We start from the raw sequence: 24,055 nt of genomic DNA, 5'->3' as shown, positions 1-24,055 counted from the left end.
AATGTTCTCCAGAAGTCCCACTACGGGAAGAACTAAAGCGAGAACAATTTGAGAAAAGGGTAAAAGATAAGTCACAAGGACTAGACGGGGAATTACCGGACACCAGGTCCGCAGGAATTAACACCCATAGCAAGGACGTTAAAGTTCAAATTTCTCCCGCTCTCATTCAAGACCCTATCCAGGGCCCGCTTGATCAAGAAACAAGCCCCCGGGCTCGGTCTATAGACTCCGATACAAAAGTTGCGAAGGTAAAGGTCAAACGCTTAGTTAAAGCCAAGCCCACTCAAAATCGGAAAAGTCAATCTGCTTCCATCTTGAACAGACATGGCACATCACGTCGTTGCGAACGACCACTCCACTTTGTGGGGAATATGTCCACTAACCACGAATCTAAACGGCCATACCTGGAAACAGTCCTGGAGGACTGCTTAGCTTGTCAGGCGCTAATTGATTCGGGTGCGACAATATCACTCATCTCTCAAACATTGTTTGATGAGCTCAAAAGGGCTTTGAAGCCAACTAAACGTTGGTTAAAAGTGGAACGATGCGACACTACACTTCGAGGGGTCACTCAGACTACCTCGCGTCTCACATTGAGAGTCATGCTGAAACTACACTTCCAGGACGTATCGCTCGTTCATCCTGTGTATGTTACCAGCCTCGAAACTGTAACCCTGCTACTTGGAGCAGACTTGATGGATCGGTTACTCCCATTGATGGATTGGAAAACCAACCAGGTATGGTCACAGGCCACAGTGCCTTCTCCACTGACCACACTGTCTTCCCCTAACGCTAGCTGTAACGCAGTCCTTCACGAGGGGTATCTGTCAAAAGCACCCCTTGGGAAAAAGACGTGTAGAAACCTCTTGGTGCAGAATCCGATCCAAGGAGATATTACGATATCTCGACACATTCCATCAGCCAATCTGATTGACCATTCTTTTCATGATTTCGAGCCAGCTGTCTCTGTGAATGAGCAACTTCCCTCCTTCTTGCAGTCGTGCAATACGGTAGTTGAGATGAACTTCTCTGGCCCTTCGGACACTTCCGCAAGCACTGCGGCCGTCTCAGCAAGAAAAACATTGATGTGCAGAGTACACTCTGCTTCCGATGATACACCTTCTGCTTTGTTGGGGACTGTCACCCCTTACAATGACACTAATGGCGTCAGTCCAGCAACTGACCCGATGACTCCCACTGGTGAAACACTTTGCGATATCACAGACCGATATCCTCGTCTCAGTTTGCAGGTACTGAAGAGGTTGCCACACGCGGAAGCGGTGGTGACTGACAGACCTCGACAGCCACTGAGGGTGTTGAAGCACAAACACCAGGAGATTTGGTTGAAAGGTTACAGCCATTCTCATAATAACGCGGCCACTGACAACTCGTACATAGGGTCCGACCTTCTCGTTTGCGCCTCGGACACCAACACCACCCGCTGGTGGGGGGGTCCCGAGACACAAAGGGGGGGAATAGTAGCCCAGACCCATGATGAGCCTCATCGAGGCCGGTGGGGGGGTCGAGACTACGGACAACACCGTACGAGGCCGCCAGAGCATAAATCAAATCTAGTTGTAAACTCCCCTATGAGAACAGTGAGGAGCAGACAGGCCCCTAGACGGGGATTATCTTAGAACACATCTAAGATAGTACTGAGGTGTACCACACTGGTCGTAAAGGAAGTCCAGTGGACTTGTTCACCTCCAAAACAAATGGCAACAATAATCATTCCTTGCCATGTGTAGGTTCAACTACAATACAACTAGTAATATGCTCCAATCATGTGTTCCGGTAGATAATATTTCAGAATAAATCGGTAGGACAACTGGACCCCTTGAATACCAGTACCAATACCACAGTCAGTCCAGCAACACTCAGTAAGAGGATTAGTAACCTCACAAGTTAAATTGCTATTGATAATAGCGACATAGGAGTCACTCAGAGTGCAACACGGGGAAGGGAATCTCCATTGCACTCCTCCAATGGTTAACACATGCCACTAATAAATAGAACCCTCCGTTCAGGAGAAAAGTTATTAGAAGTCATGAACCATGATCACACCACATACGACTGGTCTAATACTTAGAGTACTTCCGTCGTGAGGTTAGCTCCTCCGTGGATAACATAGCTATGAAATAGACTTCATACCTACCGCCACTACAATAGTGGAAGACACCGTGACTTGTAGAAAACTACTACAGACTCCCTTGACACCAATTCTGACTGACCTCCAGGCATTGACCTGAAAATTACCTGACTACGTCAGACTCATTCTGAACAAGTTGTAATCTGCCAGGATACTTGGTTATCTTCCCTTGACATGCGCTATTGTGTAAGCATAAACGCACATGCACAACGGAACATCCAATTAGGATTTATGCTAGGATCACTTAAGGGTCCAAACAAAATACCAGCCTTAGTAAAGTTGAACATTTACTTCTAGGCCTTTGACTCTACAGCACTCACCAGTTTTCTAACCAGAAGTCCATAGGTCATCCTGTAGACTGCCCAAAACTAGTGCCTCACAGCTGTAGACTTATCATATAGTTGTCAACTTAGGATAGTACCCTAAGCGCCACCCCGCAAATTAGGAAAGCCCTAGATATGACATTAGACAATGCCATGATAGGGTCATTTTGCCAAGACCATGGACGTAGATAGAATACAGTCCAATTAGATGATTAAGGTGGCATAACTATTTTGTTTTGTTTATGCTTTCATTAATTTTGTTTCATTTTCTTTGGCACATAGAAAGTGATAGAGCCATAAACAACTCCCCCATACAACCATCAGTTAGTGCCACAACGCCGCTCATTTGGGAGGAAATGTAATGATATATTTCATGAGTGTGTGTGCGTTGTTAACCTCTGCCTAAGTTACTGCCCAGATATTCCAGTCTGGACGACCAGACGACGGGTCCGGAACGGCGATCCCAATCCGGACATCCGCTGCCGAGTCATGGAACGGACATCTTCATTTGCAGAGACCCTACCCGGGTCAACCACCAGAGGGGGGACTGCAATAGCAACCACCAACTGGACTTCTGCTGCACAGCCTTGGAGCGGACTTCTTCTTCATTTGCAGACACCCTACCCGGGTCGACCGCCAGATGGGGACCACAACGATGATCCACAACCAGGACAACCCACGTTCATTTTTATGTTGGTTTACAACATGCAGGTTAATCGCAAGATTGAACCCAACATGGGGGGACTGTCATGACGTTGGCCTGTGGGTAAGGTTTATGACCCCCCCATAAATACCTTCTCCCTTCCCCTCTCTCTCTTACCCTACTGAAGGACTGGAATAGCCTGTGTTAAATATAGAGAGTCTGGGAACATCAAACAAATGGGGAAAGGAACCATCTTTTGTTAATAAAACCAGTTGGAAATATGCTTGATAACGTAATGAGTATGTATGTCAGTTCATTGTTATCTGAGACATTATGATTGATGGCAGGACAACATAAACTGTACCGGAGAAAGTATACACCCTCTAGTTATCAGAGTCACATGGAATTGTTATGCAATTGAAATGTTTGATATTGAAATTGTTTGTTAGGAGATTAAATGTAATTTTAGCTTCCAAATGAGAGAATTGGGTTTTCATAGGGAAAGTGCCCTGCCGATCAGTGGCCAACCCTGTGAAGAGACATGGGGTTATAAACGATGAAACCCCTCCTTTCCCCTCTCCACTATATAAGTCTTTGACGAAAAGACATTCCGTGTTCCAGTACGTGAGGACTGCAGCCTCTACGTTATAAGGACAGACACATATCAAGAACAGAACTAAGCCAACCTCGGCGTGAGCTATGGTATGAACTGGTATGAACTTTGAGCTTATTCACTACAGAAGTGATACTTCCTAGCCGTTGAGTTAGCCGCTGCTAACGTGGGCTAGGAAAGGACGGACGACGGATCCAGTCTAACAACCAGACGAAGATACCACCACCATTGACATTCTTCCACTAAAAAATAGACATTTCTATGTGACCCCAAACTTTTGAACGGTAATGTATAACTTTAAATGAACTTGCTTCTCATTGAGAAAATTGAGTTAAATGTACTAAATATACTAAACAACATGTATTCAATGTCTTAACAGATCAAAATAAATCCAATAGATCAAAATAAATCCAATACAACTTGAAATCATCAGCATGCTAATGAAAAAAAGAGCAAAGACCGAATATCTCCCAATTAAATTGTGCATTTAATTATTTTATCCAGCTACATCATTTACATGAGAAAAATGTGAAAACTATGGGGATGTTGGCATTAAGAGGTTTAAAGGGGCAACTACAGAATTTACATGAGCCAAGTGATAACTGAGCAATAGCTTTCAACCAATGGAAGTTTAAAAGAGAATAAACAAAATTTAAATAACTAAAACAACAAAATCTAATAAAATGCAGTTCAGAACTATTGCTTTTTTTGAGTAAACTTTGGAGATGGCGGCCCTATGGAAGTACTGTGTCCAAAGTTTGTTGAATGCAAGCACTAAAACAATCAGAATTATTTTATTTTTATTTTTAAAATGCTGAAAATCCTTCTGCTTAATGCTGGCAAACACTAAGACAGATCGCTGTCATTCAACAGCATCACCTTCAGTCTATTAAGATGGTATTTGAGTCAGACTCATTACATACAACATCTCCTATACACACGGGGTGGTCCCGTGTGGCTCAGTTGGTAGAGCATGGTGTTTGCAACGCCAGGGTTGTGGGTTCAATTCCCATGGGGGACCAGTACGGGAAAAAAATGTATGAAATGTATGCATTCACTACTGTAAGTCGCTCTGGATAAGAGCATCTGCAAATTGACTAAAATGTAAATGTAATACACTTCCTGATAAACTCAGTCACCGTATCCGTGTATTCGTCCATGTTATTCTCAGAGGCTATCCAGAACATACCCCAGTCCGCATGATCAAAACAATCTTGAAGTGTGGATTCCGATTGGTCAGACCAGTGTTGAGTAGTCCTTAGCACGGGTACTTCCTGTTTGAGTTTCTGCCAATAGGAAGAGAGGAGCAAAATGGAGTCGTGATCAGATTTGCAGAAGGTAGGGCAGGGGAGGGCCTTGTAGGCATTTCGAAAAGCTGAGTAGCAGTGGTCTACAGTTTTCTCAGAGTGAGTGCTACAGTCAATGTGTTGGTAGAACTTCGGTAGTGTTTTCCTCAAATTTGCTTTGTTATTAAAATCCCCAGCTACAATAAATGCAGCCTCAGGATATGTGGTTTCCAGTTTGCATAAAGTCCAGTGAAGTTCTTTGAGGGCCGTAGTGGTATCGGCTTGACGGGCAATATACACAGCTGTGACTATAACCGAAGATAATTCTCTTGGGAGGTAATACGGTCGACATTTGATTGTGAGGTATTTTAGGTCGGGTGAACAAAAGGACTTGAGTTTCTGTATGTTATCACAATCACACCATGAGTGGTTAATCATGAAACATGCAACCCTGCCTTTCTTCTTCCCGGAGAGTTCTTTATTCTTGTCGGCGTGATATACTGAGAACCCAGCTGGCTGTAAGGACAAAGACAGTATATTTCCGTGAAACAGAGTATGTTACAATCCCTGATGTCTCTCTGGGAGGAGATTCTCGCCCTGAGCTCGTCTACTTCATTATGAAGAGATTGAACATTAGCGAGTAATATACTTGGAAGCGGTGGATGGTGTGCGCGCCTTCTGAGTCGTACTAGAAGTCCACTCCGAATACCTCTTCTCCGCCAGCAGTGTTTTGGATCAGCCTCTGGAATCAGTTCAATTACCCTGGGGGTATGAACAAAAGGTCAAATTCGGGAAAGTCGTATTCCTGGTCGTAATGCTGGTGAGTTAACGCCGCTCTGACATCTAAAAGTTATTTCTGGCTGTATGTAATAACACAAAACAATTCCTGGGCTTATAATGTAAGAAATAACACACACACAAAAACTAAATACTGCAAAGTTGCTTAGGAGCTAGAAGCAGAGCTGCCCTTTCTGTCGGCAGCATCTTGCCACTTGATCCATCAGTGTAGATGAAGGGGAGGAGAGAGGTTAAAGAAGGATTTTTAAGCCTTGAGACAATTGAGACACGGATTGTGTATGTATGCCATTCAGAGGGTGAATGGGCAAGACAAAATATTTAAGTGCCTTTGAACGGGGTATGGTAGTTGGTGCCAGGTGCACCAGTTTGAGTGTGTCAAGAACTGCAATGCTGCTGTGTTTTTTCACACTCAACAGATTCCTGTGCGTATCAAGAACAGTCCACTACCCAAAGGATATCCAGCCAACTTGACAACTGTGGGAAGCATTGGAGTCAAAATGGCCTAGCATCCCTGTGGAATGCTTCGACACCTTATAGTCCATGCCCCAACTAATTGAGGCTGTTCTAAGGGCAAAAGGGCGTGCAACTCAATATTAGGAAGGTGTTCCTGATGTTTTGTTCACTCTGTGTATATTTCGTGAATAGGTAAAACATCTGGAGAGGTTTTTAGCCACTTAAAGGCCTAAACCCAAACATTCATGACAACATGAAAAAAGTATTGTCTACATCACTTTTGCCATACAAATGATGTCATATACAGTAAGTTCTAGGAATGTATAGAAAGATTTTACACAATTTGACATTTGAGAGGTTTTTGACACCTAAAAGACGTCTAGGCCTTGTTATGGATAAAAACACAGACAGACAGACTAGTATAAGATATGCTCTATACGTTTGTCTCAAAGTAGATTTGTTTATGACTAACAAGAAACGTTCTGTGTGGACCCTGTTTAAGCCCACTGCATAAACAGGTTAAAAAGGTACTCAGCGGCTAATGGGCGGGTTTGGCATTAGAAAAACGCGGGCAGCTGTTACAAAGTTGACTTGATGTTGCTATGCTTCTATATATTTTTCAGCAAGGAAACAATGTTTCTGCCTTGTATAAATGCTATTTAAACAAACAATTGATAAACTGGGAGCTAACATAAACTGGGAGTTAGGTCTACTAAATCTGCCTTTAAATGTGTGGCCTCTGTTCCTAGAGAGCCCACACTATACAACATTTTTCCCCAGCCAAGCCACAACACAATTGATTCAAGCTAATCAACTAATTATGATCTTCATTCTAGACTGGGGACTTTGTAATTTCCCAAAGTTACTGGAATATTTGGTAATTAAAAGAAAATCTATGGCAATCTATCGTAACTTTGGTAATTTATACTTTAATAACTTAAAAAAATTTTTATTCATAGATAGCATGTGTCAAAATCATTACATTGAGGGCTGAGTGTCTGTGGGTTTTCGCTCCTCCATTGTACTTGACTGATGAATTAAGGTCACTAATTACTAAAGAACTCCCCTCACCTGGTTGTCTAGGTCTTAATTGAAAGGAAAAAACAAAAGCCAGCAGACACTAGGCACTCCATGGAATGAGTTTGACACCCCTTATAAATAGAATACATGTTTTATATCTGTGTCCATATTACTAGTAAAAAGCAATGAAATATCTAATTCTTACAAAGAATTCATGTATAGGCTAAAAAACTTTTTCAGGCCTTCCTCTGACGCTGCCTGGTATAGAGATCCTGGATGGCAGGGAGCTCAACCCCAGTGGTGTACTGGGCTGTACGCACTACCCTCTGTAGTGCCTTGCAATCGGATGCCAAACAGTTGCCTTACCAACGCCTCCTGAAGGGGAAGAGGTGTTGTCGTGCCCTCTTCACGACTGTGTTGATGTGTGTGGACCATGATAGTTCCATAATGATGTGGACAATGAGGAAGTTGAATCTCTCGACATGTTCAATAACAGTCCCATCGATATGGATGGGGCATGTTCGGCACTCCGTTTCCTGTAGTCCACGATCAGCTCCTTTTCCTTTCTGACGTTGAGGGAAAGGTTTTTGTCCTGGCACCACACTGTCAGGTCTCGCAGTCCTGGGTGAACGGAGAGTACAGGAGGGGCCCCCGTGTTGAGGGTCAGCGTGGCAGATGTGTTGTTGCCTCACCACCTGGGGACAAGCCATTATGAAGTCCAGGATCCAGTTGCAGAGGGAGGTGTTTAATCCCAGGGTCCTTAGTTTAGTGATGAGTTTGGAGGGCACAATGATGTTCAATGATGAGCAGTAGTCAATGAACAGCATTCTCACGTAGGTGTAACTTTTGTCCAGGTGGTAAAGGGCAATGTGGAGTGCAATAGAGATTGCATCATCTGTGGATCTGTTGAGACGGTATGCAAATTGGAGTGTGTCCAGGGTGTCAGGGAATGATGGTGTTGATGTGAGCCAAGGCCAGCCTTTCAAAGCATTTCATAGCTACAGATGTGAGTGCTACGGGGCGATAATCATTTAAACAGCAGAGGGACTGTTTCTGCTTGAAACTTATTACAGACTGGGTCAGGAAGAGGTTGAAAATGTCAGTGAAGACACTTGCCAGCTGGTCAGCTCATGGTCTGAATACGCGTCCTGGTAATCCTTCTGGCCCTGCGGACTTGTGAATGTTAACCTGTTTAAAGGTCTTACTCTACAGCCATCAGGAACAGTTGGTGCCCTCATGCATAGTTCAGTGTTGCTAGCCTCAAAGCGCACAAAGACGGTATTTAGCTCTGAGGAGGTCCAGTGTGTGTGCGTAAGTTTGTGTGTCAGTGTTTTGGGTGGGAGAAAAAAGGGGAGGAGCTGAAGGTAATGGTCAAGATTCCCCACAAAATATGAGATAATACTTTGAGCTTCAGGGTATAGCTCAAAGGTTAGAAAATCACCATGATTCCTCCCAGAGCAGGGTTAATAGTGTAACTATGACTTGCATGTTGCATGCTCTGTATCAAATCAAATTTTAATTGGTCACATACACATGGTTAGCAGATGTTAATGCTAGTGTAGCGACATGCTTATGCTTCTAGTTCCGACAGTGCAGTAATAATGTAGGATATGTAAACATTAAAGTGGCGTTATTTAAAGTGACTAGTGGTAACTTTATTAAATCCATGTATTAAAGTGGCCAGAGATTTGAGTCTGTATGTTGACAGCAGCCTCTATGTTATTGTTACGAATCCCTTTAGCCCAGCGGTCTAGGGGGGGATGGATACGAGACCCGTAACATAAATCATGCAAATTATAATCGTGACAAGTAACAGTGAGAACCAAAAAAAACACAGACAACTGAAATCTACCGTCAAACTAAAAAGGTTTATTTTAAACACACGGTAAAGGGGTGTGAGAAAAGGGGCTGAGCTGGACCCAAGCAAAGAAACAATAATCAAAAACACCCCTAAGCTAGACTAGCCTATTTCCACAACAGCTAGCCAACCAAAAATACAGTGGGTGGTCCACCCAGTTCTAACTAGGGTACTTAGACAAAGTATTCCTACGGGTAATGTATGCCCATGGGCAACTTGTCTTGGTACCCCCTTTTCCCACCAAACAAACAAACAACCAAACAATACTCACAGGATTACCGGACAAATGTGACATGTAGTTGCAAAAACAAAAGAGATCAATACAGCGAGAGAGACACAGGGAGATAGAGATTGGACACAAGCGCGATTGAGAGAATGAACACAAAGATTGATCTGGGGAGAAAACAACTGACTGGGTTTTTAAACCAAGGGAAAAGGGCTGTGATAGGTTGAGGGAAAAGGAACAGGTGTCTTCTGATTGGGGACTGATTGATGACTGATTGGGGAGTGATGATTGTCACCTGTGAGGAGGAAAAGGAGAGAAAAGAAATACAAATACAGGTTACACACTACCTGTATCCGTAACAGTTATGATTGGCTGTTTAACAGTCTGATGGCCTTGAGATAGAATCTGTTTTTCAGTCTCTCGGGCCCAGCTTTGATGCACCTGTACTGACCTCGCCTTCTGGATGATAGCTGGGTAACAAGGCAGTGGCTTGGGTGGTTGTTGTCCTTGATGATCTTTTTATCCTTCCTGTGACATCGGGTTACCTTTCATGTTACTTTTCTTTTCCAATGTCATGCTGATCAATGGGAAGATAATAAATAACTGACAACAGTTTATTTTGTAGAACTAATAAAACCAACAATTCAATTTATAACAATATGAGTACTATTGGAAATAAGCTTTTTATCCCTTCCTTTTAAATTAGCAATGCTTACTTGTTAGTAGTAAATCCAACTATTCATCAGTATCGCTGTTATACTTTTGCATTGTAATTCACTAGCTAGTATCCAGCTAATCTCAGCTACTCTATACTGTATGTTAAGGCTGTCACATTGAGATTACTAGCGAGCTAATCCTCTCCATCTCTGTTGCCCTAAGGAATCATTAACCTGAACCATTCAGCCTGAAGTTAAACTTTAGTCCACAGGAAGGACTGACTAGGGTTATATAACAGCCTGCTTGCACAGGCAGACCCAGACCTAGCAGGGAGAGACATACTCCCACAGTTTAGTCTGAGGTCTAGCCGCCTCTTAGTAGCATTCAGTGCCAGACCTCAGGGAGGTAGTGTCCTTCTCACAACACAGCTTGTATAACTGAGCAGAGAAGCAGAGAGGCATGGGCTGGGGGAAAAGTGTTCCTGTGGTTAAGCAGGGGCTGAGGCTGGGGCCGGGGCATAGGCTGGGACTGCTGGTTCTGCTGTGCTGCCTAGCCCTGTGTCCAGGGCCCATCCAGGGGGACAAGGTCCTGGTGATGCCTGTAGAAGGGAGCCACTGGCTGAGTATGAAGCTGCTGGTGAAGGAGCTTGCGGCCAGGGGCCATGAGATGGTGGTGCTGATCCCTGAGACATCCATCCTCATCAAGAGTTCTGACTACCACAGGACTGAGATCTTTAAGGTCCCCTTCAACAAGGCACAGCTGGACAAGAACATCAACAAATTGAAGGATGACATGTTCCGCAAGACCCCGAAGGTAACGGACATATTTATGAAAGTGCAGGGCCTGATTGACTTTACTGACATGCAGGTGAAAGGCTGTGAGGGTCTGCTGTATGACGAGCCCCTGATGCAGCGACTGAGAGGAGAAGGGTTCAAGATGATGCTGACCGACCCCTTCCTACCCTGTGGATCCATCATCGCTGAGTCCTTCAACATTCCAGCGGTGTACTTCTTGAAGGGGATCCCCTGTGGGATGGAGGATAGGGCTGCCCAGTGCCCCAATCCCCCATCCTATGTACCACGCTTCTTCTCTGGCAACACTGACCACATGGACTTCCTAGGGAGGGTTAAGAACATGCTCATGTACAGTCTGGAGAGCTACCTGTGTACGGTAATGTTTGCCAGCTTTGACGAGCTGACCAGTAGGTACCTGGAGAAGGACATGACGTACAGGGAACTGCTGGGTCACGGGGCGATCTGGCTGCTGAGGTATGACTACTCCTTTGAGTATCCCAAACCCACGATGCCCAACATGGTCCACATTGGAGGCATCAACTGTGGTAAAAGAGATCCACTTCCAGAGGTAAATCTCTTATAAAACTATTTCAACTGTGCAGAAAATTCAACTGTGCAGAGCTGTGCACCCTATGTCTTATATGGGTCCAGAAACCTTACGGTACGTGTGTCAAACTAATTCCACAGATGGCCAAGTGTCTGCGGGTTTTCGCTCCACCCTTGTACTTGATTGATGAATTGAGGTCACAAATTAGTAAGGAACTCCCCTCACCTGGTTGTCTTGGTCTTAATTGAAAGGAAACACCTCCATGGAATTAGTTTGACACCCCTGCATTCACTGCAGTGGCAGTTGTACCTCATCAGACATTCCTCTGGGAAAAATGTCGTACATTTTTAAGTGTTTAAATTTCAATTCAAGCTATCAAAATCTTCTCTTACTTTCCAATTTGGGACCACATCTTTTTTCAAGATTGTTATGTTTTGACAGATTGAGATTACTTTCTCCTCTGAAGCCCTGATTTTGTAAAACAGTCAGAAATATTCTGTTGGGTGTTTTAAAGGGACAGTCAGAGTGTTGGGTGTTGTCCCACACCCCAGATGTTGTGTTTCCCTGCCTGTCAGACACTCAGCTAGCGACCAGATGTAACCCGATCTCTGTTTCCTCCATAGGGACTGACTGGACACAGCTCTCTGTTTATCTACCAACTAGCTCCTCCTCACGTTATACAGCCCACATTCCACTAGCTCTCATTAATGGGACTTGTGAAGCAAACATCCCATTCAGAATCTTCGTCATTCTTCTTCTTCTTCTTCTTCTTATTATTATTATTTGGAATGCTACTCCTCCTACACCGTTTAAGATAGAAATGTAATGAAAACTTTAAAACATGCAGATTGGTCTTTTATACTATCAAAATATATTATACGGATCTAACGATACAGCTGTTTTAGTAACTGCATTAACACATTTTACGCCATTTTTCCCCCAAACAACTGCCGTTTTGACCCCTCCCCCAACAAGTCCGACAAAATATCTACTACCAATTCAAAGTTACAGCTGTTTATCGGAGTTTAGAGGGACAAAATGTTGCTAGCTAACAACAGCTAACAGCTTTCTCATGTCTCATCATTGAGCAGCCCAAACAGACCCGTTGCTATGGACACTCAGACGCAGAGGAGCACATGGGGAAGCTTTGGCAAAAATTATGACAACAACAACTACTAACCACAAAACTAGTCAACACACAACTACTGACCACAACAGTACAACTACAGACCATACTCACAACCACAATCACACAACTACTGACCACAACTATTGGCCACAACCACTGACCACAATTACTGACCACAACTATTGGCCACAACCACAATTACTGACCACAACCCCACTACTGATACAACTAATGAACCACACAACTAATGACCACAACCCCAAACTACTGACCACTACTACTGAACACAACTATTGACCACAACTAATGAACCACACAACTACTTACCTAAACTACTGACCAAAACTACTGACCACTACTTACCACAACCACACAACTACTGACCATTTCCATACTGTAGGGTCCAAAGAATCTGCAACACAAGCACTGACCACACAACTACTGCTCTGGTCTGCACTAGCTCTGGTCCAGCTCTGTTCCTGGGCATAGCTACCTAGCTCTGGTTCACATATAATACCTACCAGCAATAATTGTAACTCTTGAACCGTTCAAGCTAGAGACACCAAACCGACTTTCACATGTCCAGGCTAGCCTATCATATCAACCAACCAATCAATCAAAATCAATACAACTATAACCAATCACCACCATTACTACTGCAGAAACTACCACTACTATAATGTATTTCAAAAGCATACATAGTTTAAAACATGCTAGCAAACACAGCACATTTTCTTCAGGAAATTTACTTTTCAGTGATCATTGTTAGCCTAAAGAGTTAATCTTTTAGATAGAACAACAGCTAGCTATCAGTAGGTCAACATACAAACCTATTCTGCATAGTTCTTCAACAACCATACAAATAATTTTAAAGAGCTGTCATCACTAGATCCACCATCTTATTTCTCTTCCCAAATTGTAGCTTAAAACGTTCTAATCATTACTAATCATCATCATTCAACGTTCTAATCATCATCAATCAACTAAAATCAAACTTAATTTACACTGAATGTTTTACAAAAGTAAATTGTGCATCTATTTATCTGAAACCCACAGCTTGAATGAGAGTTGCTTTGCTTTCCTAAGAGTGTTGTCCACATGATCCTCCCTTTTATTCACATTTTATGACAGAAGATCACTTTGTCTTCTTTTAGTTTTCACACTCAATAACTGCAGTTTAGACATTTTTGTGATCTAACTGACTCACAATCCATAGTAATATGGTTGATATAGTAGTCTATCAAGGTAATCAGACCAATTATTTTACTACATTTAACTTTGACTATATGTAAGTGCTTTGCTTTAAATAGTAAAGTTGCTTTTTAGAGTTCTACAACTATCACAAAAATACTTTTTAAGAGTTAAAGCAAGTCCCATCAATTGCACTTCATGTACACTTACCATTAGTTTACCATTACCATTAGTTTGCCTTGCAATCTGTCAAACCTGGTGTAACCTAGAGTTCAAGTTACTTTCCTGTCATTTGTAAATATTGTGGTTACTGATAAAAGACGCCAGAGAGCTATGGGAGTCATGCTAAACACAAGTAATCCTGACAATGTTTTGGGGAATATAAAAAGCAATGCACTAATAGAAATGCTCCATAATCGCACCCATAACTTTCAGATCGCACCAATTACTTTTCAAATGTTTCCTAACCACGTCCTTCAGCTTGGGGAAAGAAAAAGGACAAGGCAGATAGATGTGCAGGGAAAGTTAAGGTGTGGTTCCTCATATTTTGTAGAAAGAGAAGTATTGCTCAAAATTAACATTGGGGGAATGTCCCTCTCTGTACTACCCTCCATTCTCTCGCTTCTCTAAAGACTGTGTTCAGTCAGTGAAAACTGGGCCAGGAACAGCATTGATGTGCCCCAAAGGGTACCCTATTCCCTATACAGTGAACTACTTTGGCCAGAGCCCTCTGGGCCCTGGTCAAAAATAATGCACTATATAGGTAATAGGGTGCCATTTAGGACATAACACAGTTATTTCCCCCTGGACTGTGGCCACTATAATCTAACAGAAGAACTGAGGGGCCATAATAGGGTTTATTATGCCTTCATCTTCTACGAATACAGGGTGTGTTATCAGAGAATGTAATCCTTTCACAACTTCACCATCCCTCCTTCAGTCAATATAACCAGACTGAAGACTGTTCAAACACTCAAGTATTGCTCAACATTAATGTTGGGCGAATGTCCCTCTCTGTACTACACTCCATTCTGTCTCTTCTCTAAAGACTGTGTTCAGATTTTTATTTTATTTCACCTTTATTTAACCAGGTAGGCAAGTTGAGAACAAGTTCTCATTTACAACTGCGACCTGGCCAAGATAAAGCAAAGCAGTTTGACACATATAACAACTCAGAGTTACACATGGAGTAAAACAAACATACAGTCAATAATACAGTAGAAAAATAAGTCTATATACAATGTGCGCAAATGAGGTGCGATAAGGGAGGTAAAGGCAATAAATAGGCCATGGTGGCGAAGTAAATACAATATAGCAATTAAAACACTGGAATGGTAGATTTGACAGAAGATGAGTGTGCAAAGTAGAAATACTGGGGTGCAAAGGAGCAAAATAAATAAATAAATACAGTAGGGGAAGAGGTAGTTGTTTGGGCTATTTATAGATGGGCTATGTACAGGTGCAGTGATCTGTGAGCTGCTCTGACAGCTAGTGCTTAAAGCTAGTGAGGGAAATAAGTGTTTCCAGTTTCAGAGATTTTTGTAGTTTGTTCCAGTCATTGGCAGCAGAGAACTGGAAGGAGAGGCGGCCAAAGGAGGAGTTGGCTTTGGGGGTGACAAGTGAGATATACCTGCTGGAACGCTTGCTACGGGTGGGTGCAGCTATGGTGAGCAGAGATAAGGCGGGACTTTACCTAGCAGGGTCTTGTAGATGACCTGGAGCCTGTGGGTTTGGCAATGAGTATGAAGCGAGGGCCAGCCAACGAGAGCGTACAGGTCACAGTGGTGGGTAGTATATGGGGCTTTGGTCACAAAACGGATGGCACTGTGATAGACTGCATCCAATTTGTTGAGTAGGGTGTTGGAGGCTATTTTGTAAATGACATCGCCAAAGTCGAGGATCGGTAAGATGGTCAGTTTTTCGAGGGTATGTTTGGCAGCATGAGTGAAGGATGCTTTGCTGCGAAATAGGAAGCCAATTCTGTGTTCAGTTAGTGAAACCTGAGCCAGGAACAGCATTGATGTGCTTCAAATGGTACCATACTCCCTATACAGTGAACTACTTTTGACCAGAGCCCTCTGGGCCCTGGTCAAAAATAATGCACTACATAGGTAATAGGGTGCCATTTGGACATAGCACAGTTATTTCCCCCTGGACTGTGGCCACTATAATCTAACAGAATAACTGAGGGGCCCTATTGTGTTCTAGTTCCAACTAGTTGGATAAGGGTCCAAAAAGTTGTACACATTCTGAAATGGACCTGAGGCTTTCCCACCCAGACCCGATATGCATAAATAATTTTTTTTTTTAAATATAGAGACCCGTTCCCAACAGACCCGAGGACAGCTAGACCCATTCCATATAGACAGACCCAGACCCGTTCCAATCCCGGTGAGGGAAGCAGCAGAAATGTCCTTTTTTTATTAACCGGCGCTGATAAAGTGCGATAGGCTGTGTTGCCAACTTAGCGATTTTGACGATATTTAGCGAGTTTTCAGACCCCTCCAGCGACTTTTATTGGTAAACGATTCTAGCGAAAAATTCAACTACTTACAGGCTGCCTTTGGGGAGTTTTGACACCGAGGGTTTCTATGGTTTTGATAGCATTTAGCTACTTTTTCCACTCAATTCATCCATAAATGAGAGTGGGAGAAGCTGATAAGTACAAGAGGCGGTGGTGTGCAGCGGGACAGGGGACCAAAACACTATGTCGGGGACTGCAGCTGTGTCGTTGCGGCAATGGCAAAACATCATCTAGCGACTTCTAGCGACAAATCAAGGAGCCAATAGCAGATCTCACTGAAAAATAGTTGGCAACACTGGAGGGACCGGAGAGAGGTACCGCTTGAGCAGGCGGGAGAGGGGCAGTTCTGTGAGTGAGTGACACGTGAGGAAAGGAGGGAGAGACAGCACTAACCACCAACCAAGCCGACTCACACTATAGTAGACTAAGAGACAATTTGTGCTTGAACCAAAAATATGGTCGGAGGCTCCATTTGGATGGTGTGATGCAATGCGGAGCCTTCAGAGGCACGCAGAGGGCAAATTGAGCTCCGTACTGCATTGCCTTGCGCCTCTCAAATGTTGTAATAATGTGGCGGGCTCCGTATAGCTCCGCATTGACATGATTGGTTGATGGTAGGTGAGGGCCGGAGATCCTGTATAAACACAAACTCACTTCCTCGACAACTTCCTTCACAACAGCTCTGCGCTGCTCTGCAAAGTGCAAGAAATATGAATACCATATCACCGTAACACCTCGATCACACCCATAGCGCGTCGTTGCACAAAATGGTACGCAGCATCATCTGGATATGTGTGCATCAAAAGTTCAACGTTCACCTTCTGCTACCATTTGTGTCAAGCCTTCTACACATACAGTTTGAGGCATATGTTCGATAAATCCAACATATGCACCACACAGAATGCACTGCAACTGCAAGGCAAACACAGCGTTCCATTGGAAATTAATGTACTTCTGTTGTACCAAAATGAAATGACGCTGTTGGTGTGATCAAGGCATAAATGCTGCTCAGCCAATGCAGATGTCAGATTGACCACGCAGTGCCTTTAACATGCTGACCAAACCGGAGCCGCGCATGCGTCTGCATGCACCATCGTGTGCATGTTGATTTTATCTATCCCCACCAGAAATGTTCATGACACGCAGGTTACAATACCAACACCAATTGTGAATTTTGGAACAGGTCGAAACACACATGAAACATTCATGGATATTTGTGACCCGTTTCAGGAAACTAGACGTATGTCGTAGGTCACTACCTCACAGGAGAGCCGTTTGAACTTAAAACTTTTTTTTTATCAAAAAGTTTTGGGGGGCAGAAATTACTTCTTCAACTTTCATGTGCCTTAATAACAAACATGTATGCCATCTGTAAATACAAATAAAATTGTTAAATAACGAGCCTAGTTGGTTAAGGCATAGAAAAAGGCAGCAACCTTCCCACTACCCATGATTGGCTGGGATAATGAGTGGGCTGGACATGCCGAGAGAGGAGTTTGAATGGTCTGCCAAATAGCACGCTTCTGTCTATTTGAGCTGGTCAGCTTATGTAGGTAATCCTGCCTAACGAGGCATTTTGTTTATGTATCGCGTAGTAAAATTTAACAAAAGACTCGACTATGCAAGTATCCATTTCAATAGAACGTCACTGCAACAGCTGTTTCAGAGCAGTCTCGTCTGAGTGTGCCAGAGCGCAGAATAACTGATGAATTTACGAACGCTCAACACTGGTTGAATATGGCCGGTGTCAGTAAACGTCAGCAAAAATGCATAATTAAATTGTTGTCAGGGGCACTCTTATAGTCACCAACGCTCTGGATAACATGAAAACAGCCTAACCAGCTCTGCTACGGCGAGTAAAATGGAGTTTGGATGGGGGTTAAAGCTTAAGATGATTCTTAAAGCTATGGCATTGCACACGGTCACTGTAACCCAGAGTGACTAGACAGAACAACGGGCCAAGCAAGCTGTACAAACAAAACAGAAATGACACAGGATGTCTTATTTAATGAAAGGGGTTGCAGTCTGCCGTGAACCATTCATCCATGTATACGGGTAAGAGTCTAGCTACAGTTTCAGATATTATGCGTTTCTAATTTTGTCAGAAAGTTGTTTTCATTGCAAGTTAAAGCTTACAGTTAGCTAGCTAGCTGACATTAGATGGCCGGCTGGCTCTCTAGCTAACATTACGTTTATGATCTGTGTGTAGTAATGTTATCTCTGAATGCCATTTCGCATTGCTAGTTATAGCCTAATGTTAGCTAGCTAACTAGCTAATTGTGCCGTCTGGTTTGCTTAATATAAGGAATTTGAAATTATTTATACTTTTACTTTTGATACTTAAGTACATTTTAGCAATTCTATTTACTTTTGATACTTAAGTATTTTTAAAACCAAATACTTTTACTCAAGTAGTATTTTATTGGGTGAGTAGTAGTACTTTTACTTGAGTCATTTTCTATTAAGGTATCTTTACTTTTACTCAAGTATGACAATGTAGTACTTTTTACACCACAAGCATTTCGCTACACTCGCATTAACATCTGCTAAGCATGTGTATGTGACAAATAAAATTTGATGTGGCTGTGGGTTATAGCATTTATTTCACATGACCTATCAATTTAGACAAGTGTGTCTGGGTAAGCGTCATCTAATATTTATAAAATATTTTTATCTGGAGACTTTCTGTTTATCTGGAATTTTTCCTTATTGTAGGCTACTACTTTTAGCACCTTTAGTCTTAATCTATACTACACTACTCACTGTTTAGCACATGACCTCACATGTGAATCCTTAAAGAGATGGGTGGGGCTGGCCTAAGAGGGTGTGAACAATGCTGAATGGGTGAAGACAAAGGAGAGCTCTCCAGTAGGTACCAAAACATTCAAAATGCCATTTTTTCAAAAGTGAGTTCACAAGTTTATCAACTTTCAAAGCAGAATTACTTTCCCATTGTTCCTCAAAAATGCAGTGTATGATATACAATTTTGTAGCTCTGAGTCTCTACTTTTATCCAATGTAAAAAAAAAAAAAACACTATTTCAAATTTTGCTACATAAGACCGATTTTGAGCCAGTCAGTCACATTTAGCTAGCTTGTTGTTGCAAAACTAATTTGTCCTAGGAGATAAACATTGGGTTGTTTGCCTGAAATGCATATTGTTCTTTTGACTTATGACCAACAAACTACACGCACCACGCTCCACTCCCGTGAAAAGCAAGAGCAGCAGCATCAATTATCACATTTCTCTCTCTTTACTTGTAATAACTATGATATGTGGTTGAATGCACTGACTGTAAGTCACTCTAGATAAGAGCGTCTGCTAGATGACGAAAATGTAAATGAACAGATTTCTTGTTAACTAACCCTTCCCAACGTGCCTCAACAGGATCTGCAGGAGTTTGTGGATGAGTCAGGAGAGGATGGCTTCGTGGTCTTCACCCTGGGTTCTATGGTCTCTCAGATGCCGGAGGAGAAAGCCAAGCAGTTTTTTGATGCCTTCAGCAGGATCCCTCAGAGGGTAAGGACACCTCGAATATGTCCCAAATGGCAAGAAGTAACCCTTTCTGACCAACACAATCTTTACATCTTCTGTAAATATCAACAACTGACAATATATTTTCTAAATCTTAAAAATATAAATTCTCACTCACAGTTGAGATGTCAGTGTTTGTAGAATCACAGTACTAAGCATGTTAAGCATATAGGCCTAATCTCCAATCCACTATTACATGCTGACCAAAACGCTCGCGCGCCATCGCGTGCATGTTGATTTTGTACCCCCACACCAGACACGATCAGGAAACGCAGGTTGAAATATCAAAACTCTGAACCAATTATATTAATTTGGGGACATGTCGAAAAGCATTAAACATTTATGGCAATGTAGCTAGCTAGCTTGCTGTTGCTAGCTAATTTGTCCTGGAATATAAACATTGGGTTGTTATTTTACCTGAAATGCACATGGTCCTCTACTCAGACAATTAATCCACTGATAAAACGGTAAACCGAATTTGTTTCTTGTCATCGCTCCTCCTTCCTCCAAGCTTCTTTTTCTTCTTTGGACTTTATATGGCGGTTGGCAACTAACTTTACTGTGCATTACTACAACAGACTGGAGTGTGGACGTCAGTTCATCTTTCAATCACCCACGTGGGTATATGCTCCTAAAAGCCAATGATGAGATTTGAGACACAGAACCAATTTCTATTTTAGCGCCTGACGCAAGCGTCTGTGCAATGATTGAATAACATGTATGTGTAAATGTATTTTGCAACGCTCGTGCACGCGACGTGTCTGGTCTGGTCAGCATGTTAGTCTAAACTAAAAACAAGTATTTTAATTACGTGGAGTTTCAATGGCATTTGCATGTTCTCCATATACTATGTCAAGTGTCATGGCAAGCTTCAGTTCTATGTTGTTCAGTTTGTGTGGAAATATTCACTGGAGCTATGCCTTAAAACAATCCATACACATTTATATCCCAATACAAACTGGTGTGCCTTCACCACTATATCCAGAACTGGCAGATGATTCTATATGACTTGATTAGGAAGGTAAGCAGTTGTTCTCTGTTTTCAGGTGGTGTGGAGGTACACAGGAGTAGTGCCTAAAAACGCTCCAGCCAACGTCAGATTGATGAAGTGGCTTCCTCAGAATGAGCTGCTGGGTTAGTTTCTCAGTTATAATGAAAACCACCTGGGTTACAGAAGTTACAGATGGGTACTCTTCTCAGTAAACACAACATGCTACTTTGTTGCCATCGTGCAAGAGAAGCAATACCTTCTTCTTCTTCATGGTTTCATGTTCTATGTTCCATGTTCTAGGCCACCCCAAGGTCAAGGCCTTTATAACCCACGGAGGAACCCACGGTACCTACGAGGGGATCTGTAATGGCGTTCCCATGGTGATGCTGCCGTTGTTCGCTGAACAGGGTGACAACGTACACCGCATGGTAGTGAGGGGCGTCGGGGAGATGCTCAGCTTGTTCGATATCACCTCAGAAAAACTGGTGGAGGCTCTCAACAAGGTCATCAACGACAAGAGGTCAGACATCATGTTATATAATACTAGGAGATACTATGAACTCAAGTAGCAGTGCAAGCAGTACAGAGACCAAATCCTAACTTGAGATCTACACGCACATATTGAGTTTCAGTGCAAATATAATTTTGTCAGCCATGCATGATTTACATGCAAGTCTGAGTTCCTCATTAAAATTCAGCCCCAGGTGAATATTGCACTGTGTAGTGTGACACAGTGGTTCCTATATTCTGTATTAGCAGTCATGAGCTGTCTATGAGGAGATTGTAAATCCTGTTGTATTTGTCCTTCCTCCCCAGTTACAAGGAGAAGATGATGAAGCTGTCAGCGGTACATAAGGACCGTCCCATCGAGCCCCTGGACCTGGCCGTGTTCTGGTCAGAGTTTGTGATGCGCCACGGCGGAGCGGAACACCTGAGACCCGCCGCTCACGACCTCAACTGGATCCAGTACCACAGTCTAGATGTGTTCACTCTGCTACTCACTATAGTTCTCATTGTCGTCATGGTCACCGTTAAATGCTGCAAAGTCTGCTTCCGCAAGTGCTGTGGAACGAAGAGGACTATGAAGAAGAAGAGTGCATAGCCGTGGGAAGTAGGGGCGCTGGAGGTGCTGCAGCACCCCCTGGTGGTGGGATGATAAAAGTGTAAGAATCAAATAAAACGATTGTAAAAGGTTTTTCTGTTGCCTTATTGATATAAATGATCATGGGACTGGGGTAGGGGAGAGAAAATAAAAACATGGGATATTTATATATGGGCCCCATTCTGCATGGAGAGCTCTCAGCTCCGTTTTGTAAACAGTGCGCTCATGATATGCTCTTATCTATTCAATTGTGGAGGTTTGGAGTTGGACACACGCTCTGCTGTACGATAGACAGTTTCGTTTGAGTTGAGTCGGGTCTCTCCTTCTCCCCTCTCCCATAGTAGGCGCGTGAGTTTCTAGTTTGGGGAAGCATATTTTCACCATGAAAATGCACCTTTATAATAAAGCATTCAATGGAATCATCTTCCATCACATTTCTAGACTTATGTAAGACAGCCTACTATTCCTAATGTGATGAGTAGATTGGATAGTCAATTTAGGCTAATAATATAACTCAATCGCAATAAAAAAAAAAAGACTGCAGTGTTCAATGCATGCACGCCTGAGTATGTAGTGGTGAAGAGTAGGCCTAGGCTATAGGCTACATCAGATATATTTCTTCTCCTTTCTTTTTGTGTTTATAGACACATTTCATGCTATTCTAATACACCTTATATGACTGGAGATATTAGCAGAATATTCTTTAATACGACAAAAATGACAGGGTAGTATAGGCCTATAGGCTACTACTGACAGTGACAACAGATCAACGACCTTGTCTACAACCATCTCATCTAGGCCTATGAAAACGGGAGACACACATTTTACAATTTGATGTCCATCTAACCTAGAGGAGGAAATGATTGTCCAAAAACAACGTTTCAAGTGGCACAGCCCAATGATAAAGAGTGAATATCTCACACAGCGTACTCACCGGGGCTCCTGAGTAGCTCAGCGGTATAAGGCACTGCATCTCAGCGCAAGAGGCAACACAACAGTCCCTGGTTCGAATCCAGGCTGAATCCCATCCGGCCGTGATTGGGAGTCCCATAGGGCGGTGCACAATTGGCCCAGCGTCTTCCGGGTTTGGCTGGGGTAGGCCGTAATTGTAAATAAGAATTTGTTCTTAACCGACTTGCCTAGTTAAATAAATATGGCCGATACTCTACGCCGGTGCCAATAAGATAGGCTACAGATGCACAGTCCTTTGACTCCCTTCACCTCTTCCTTGTGTTTAGTTGATAGGAGTGGAACCCAGTAGGGTCGTCTGCTGCAATTCGTGGCAAGGATCAACAAGTTGTGTGTTCCGGGATGGTGTTCTGCACACCACTGTTGAACTGCACCGTTATTTGTCTGTTTGTGGCTCGGCCCGCCTATTAGCTTGCACGATTACATTCTCCTTCGACCTCTCCTATCAACTAGCTGTTTTCACCCACAGGACTGCCGCGGACTGGATGTTTTCTGTTTGTCGCACCATTCTAGGTAAACCCTAGACACTGTCGTGCGTGAAAAGCCCAGGAGGCTGGCAATTTCTGAGATACTAGATCTGGCACGCCTGGCACCGACAATCATACCACGCTCAAAGTCCCTTAGGTCACTCGTTTTGCCCATTCTAACATTCAATCGAGCAGTAACAGTATGCCCTGATGCCGGTCTGCCTGCTTTATATTGCAAGCCACGGCCACGTGACTCACTGTCTATAGGAGCGATCCATTTCCGTGAATGGTGTACCTAACAAACTGGCCAGTGACTGTATATTCCTCATAATCAAATCCAATTTTATTTGTCACATTCTCTGAATACAACAGGTGTAGACCTTACCGTGAAATGCACACTTGCAAGCTCTTAACCAACAATGCAGTTCAAGAAAGAGAAAATATTTACTAAATAAAGTAAAAATAGTAAAATTAAAATAAAAAGTAACACAATAAAAATAACAATAAAGAGGCTATATACAGGGGGTACCGGTACCGAGTCAATGTGCAGGGGTACAGGTAAAGTGACTATGCATAGATAATAAACAGCGAGGAGCAGCAGTGTAAAAAAAAAAGAGGGGGACGTGTCAATGTAAATAGTCCGGGTGGCCATTTAATTAATTGTTCAGCAGTCTTATAGCGTGGGGGTAGAAGCTGTTAAGGACTTGGCACTCCGGTATCGCTTGCCATGCGGTGGCAGAGAGAACAGTCTATGACTTGGGTGACTGGAGACCTTGACAA

The 24,055-nt window shown here is 43.0% G+C and overlaps 2 protein-coding genes across 3 annotated transcripts in view; one reads left to right on the top strand and one right to left on the bottom strand.

Moving 5' to 3' along the window:
- The window catches only part of csrnp3 (cysteine-serine-rich nuclear protein 3), an 85,925-nt gene that overhangs the window by 44,436 nt on the left and 17,434 nt on the right, over nucleotides 1–24,055 (bottom strand). The window contains exon 1 of one of the 2 annotated variants that reach the window (XM_029703277.1): nucleotides 22,774–22,813. The exons of the other annotated variant lie outside the window; for it this stretch is intronic. The gene's annotated coding sequence lies outside the window, so the exon portion shown is untranslated. Of the gene's footprint in view, nucleotides 1–22,773; nucleotides 22,814–24,055 lie in introns of those variants that run through there. 2 annotated transcript variants of the gene reach the window in all.
- LOC115156056 (UDP-glucuronosyltransferase) lies at nucleotides 10,337–21,932 on the top strand. The gene is made up of 5 exons (XM_029703278.1): nucleotides 10,337–11,388; nucleotides 19,600–19,731; nucleotides 20,793–20,880; nucleotides 21,038–21,257; nucleotides 21,554–21,932. The coding sequence occupies exons 1-5, from the start codon at nucleotides 10,486–10,488 to the stop codon at nucleotides 21,837–21,839; spliced, it is 1,629 nt and encodes a 542-aa protein (XP_029559138.1). The 5' UTR covers nucleotides 10,337–10,485; the 3' UTR covers nucleotides 21,840–21,932.

This window comes from Salmo trutta, chromosome 20, assembly GCF_901001165.1.
Source record: "Salmo trutta chromosome 20, fSalTru1.1, whole genome shotgun sequence".
In the NCBI taxonomy this organism is placed as follows: domain Eukaryota; kingdom Metazoa; phylum Chordata; class Actinopteri; order Salmoniformes; family Salmonidae; genus Salmo; species Salmo trutta.
The sequence above is the reverse complement of the archived record's forward strand: the minus strand, read 5'-3'. Positions and strand labels throughout refer to the sequence as shown.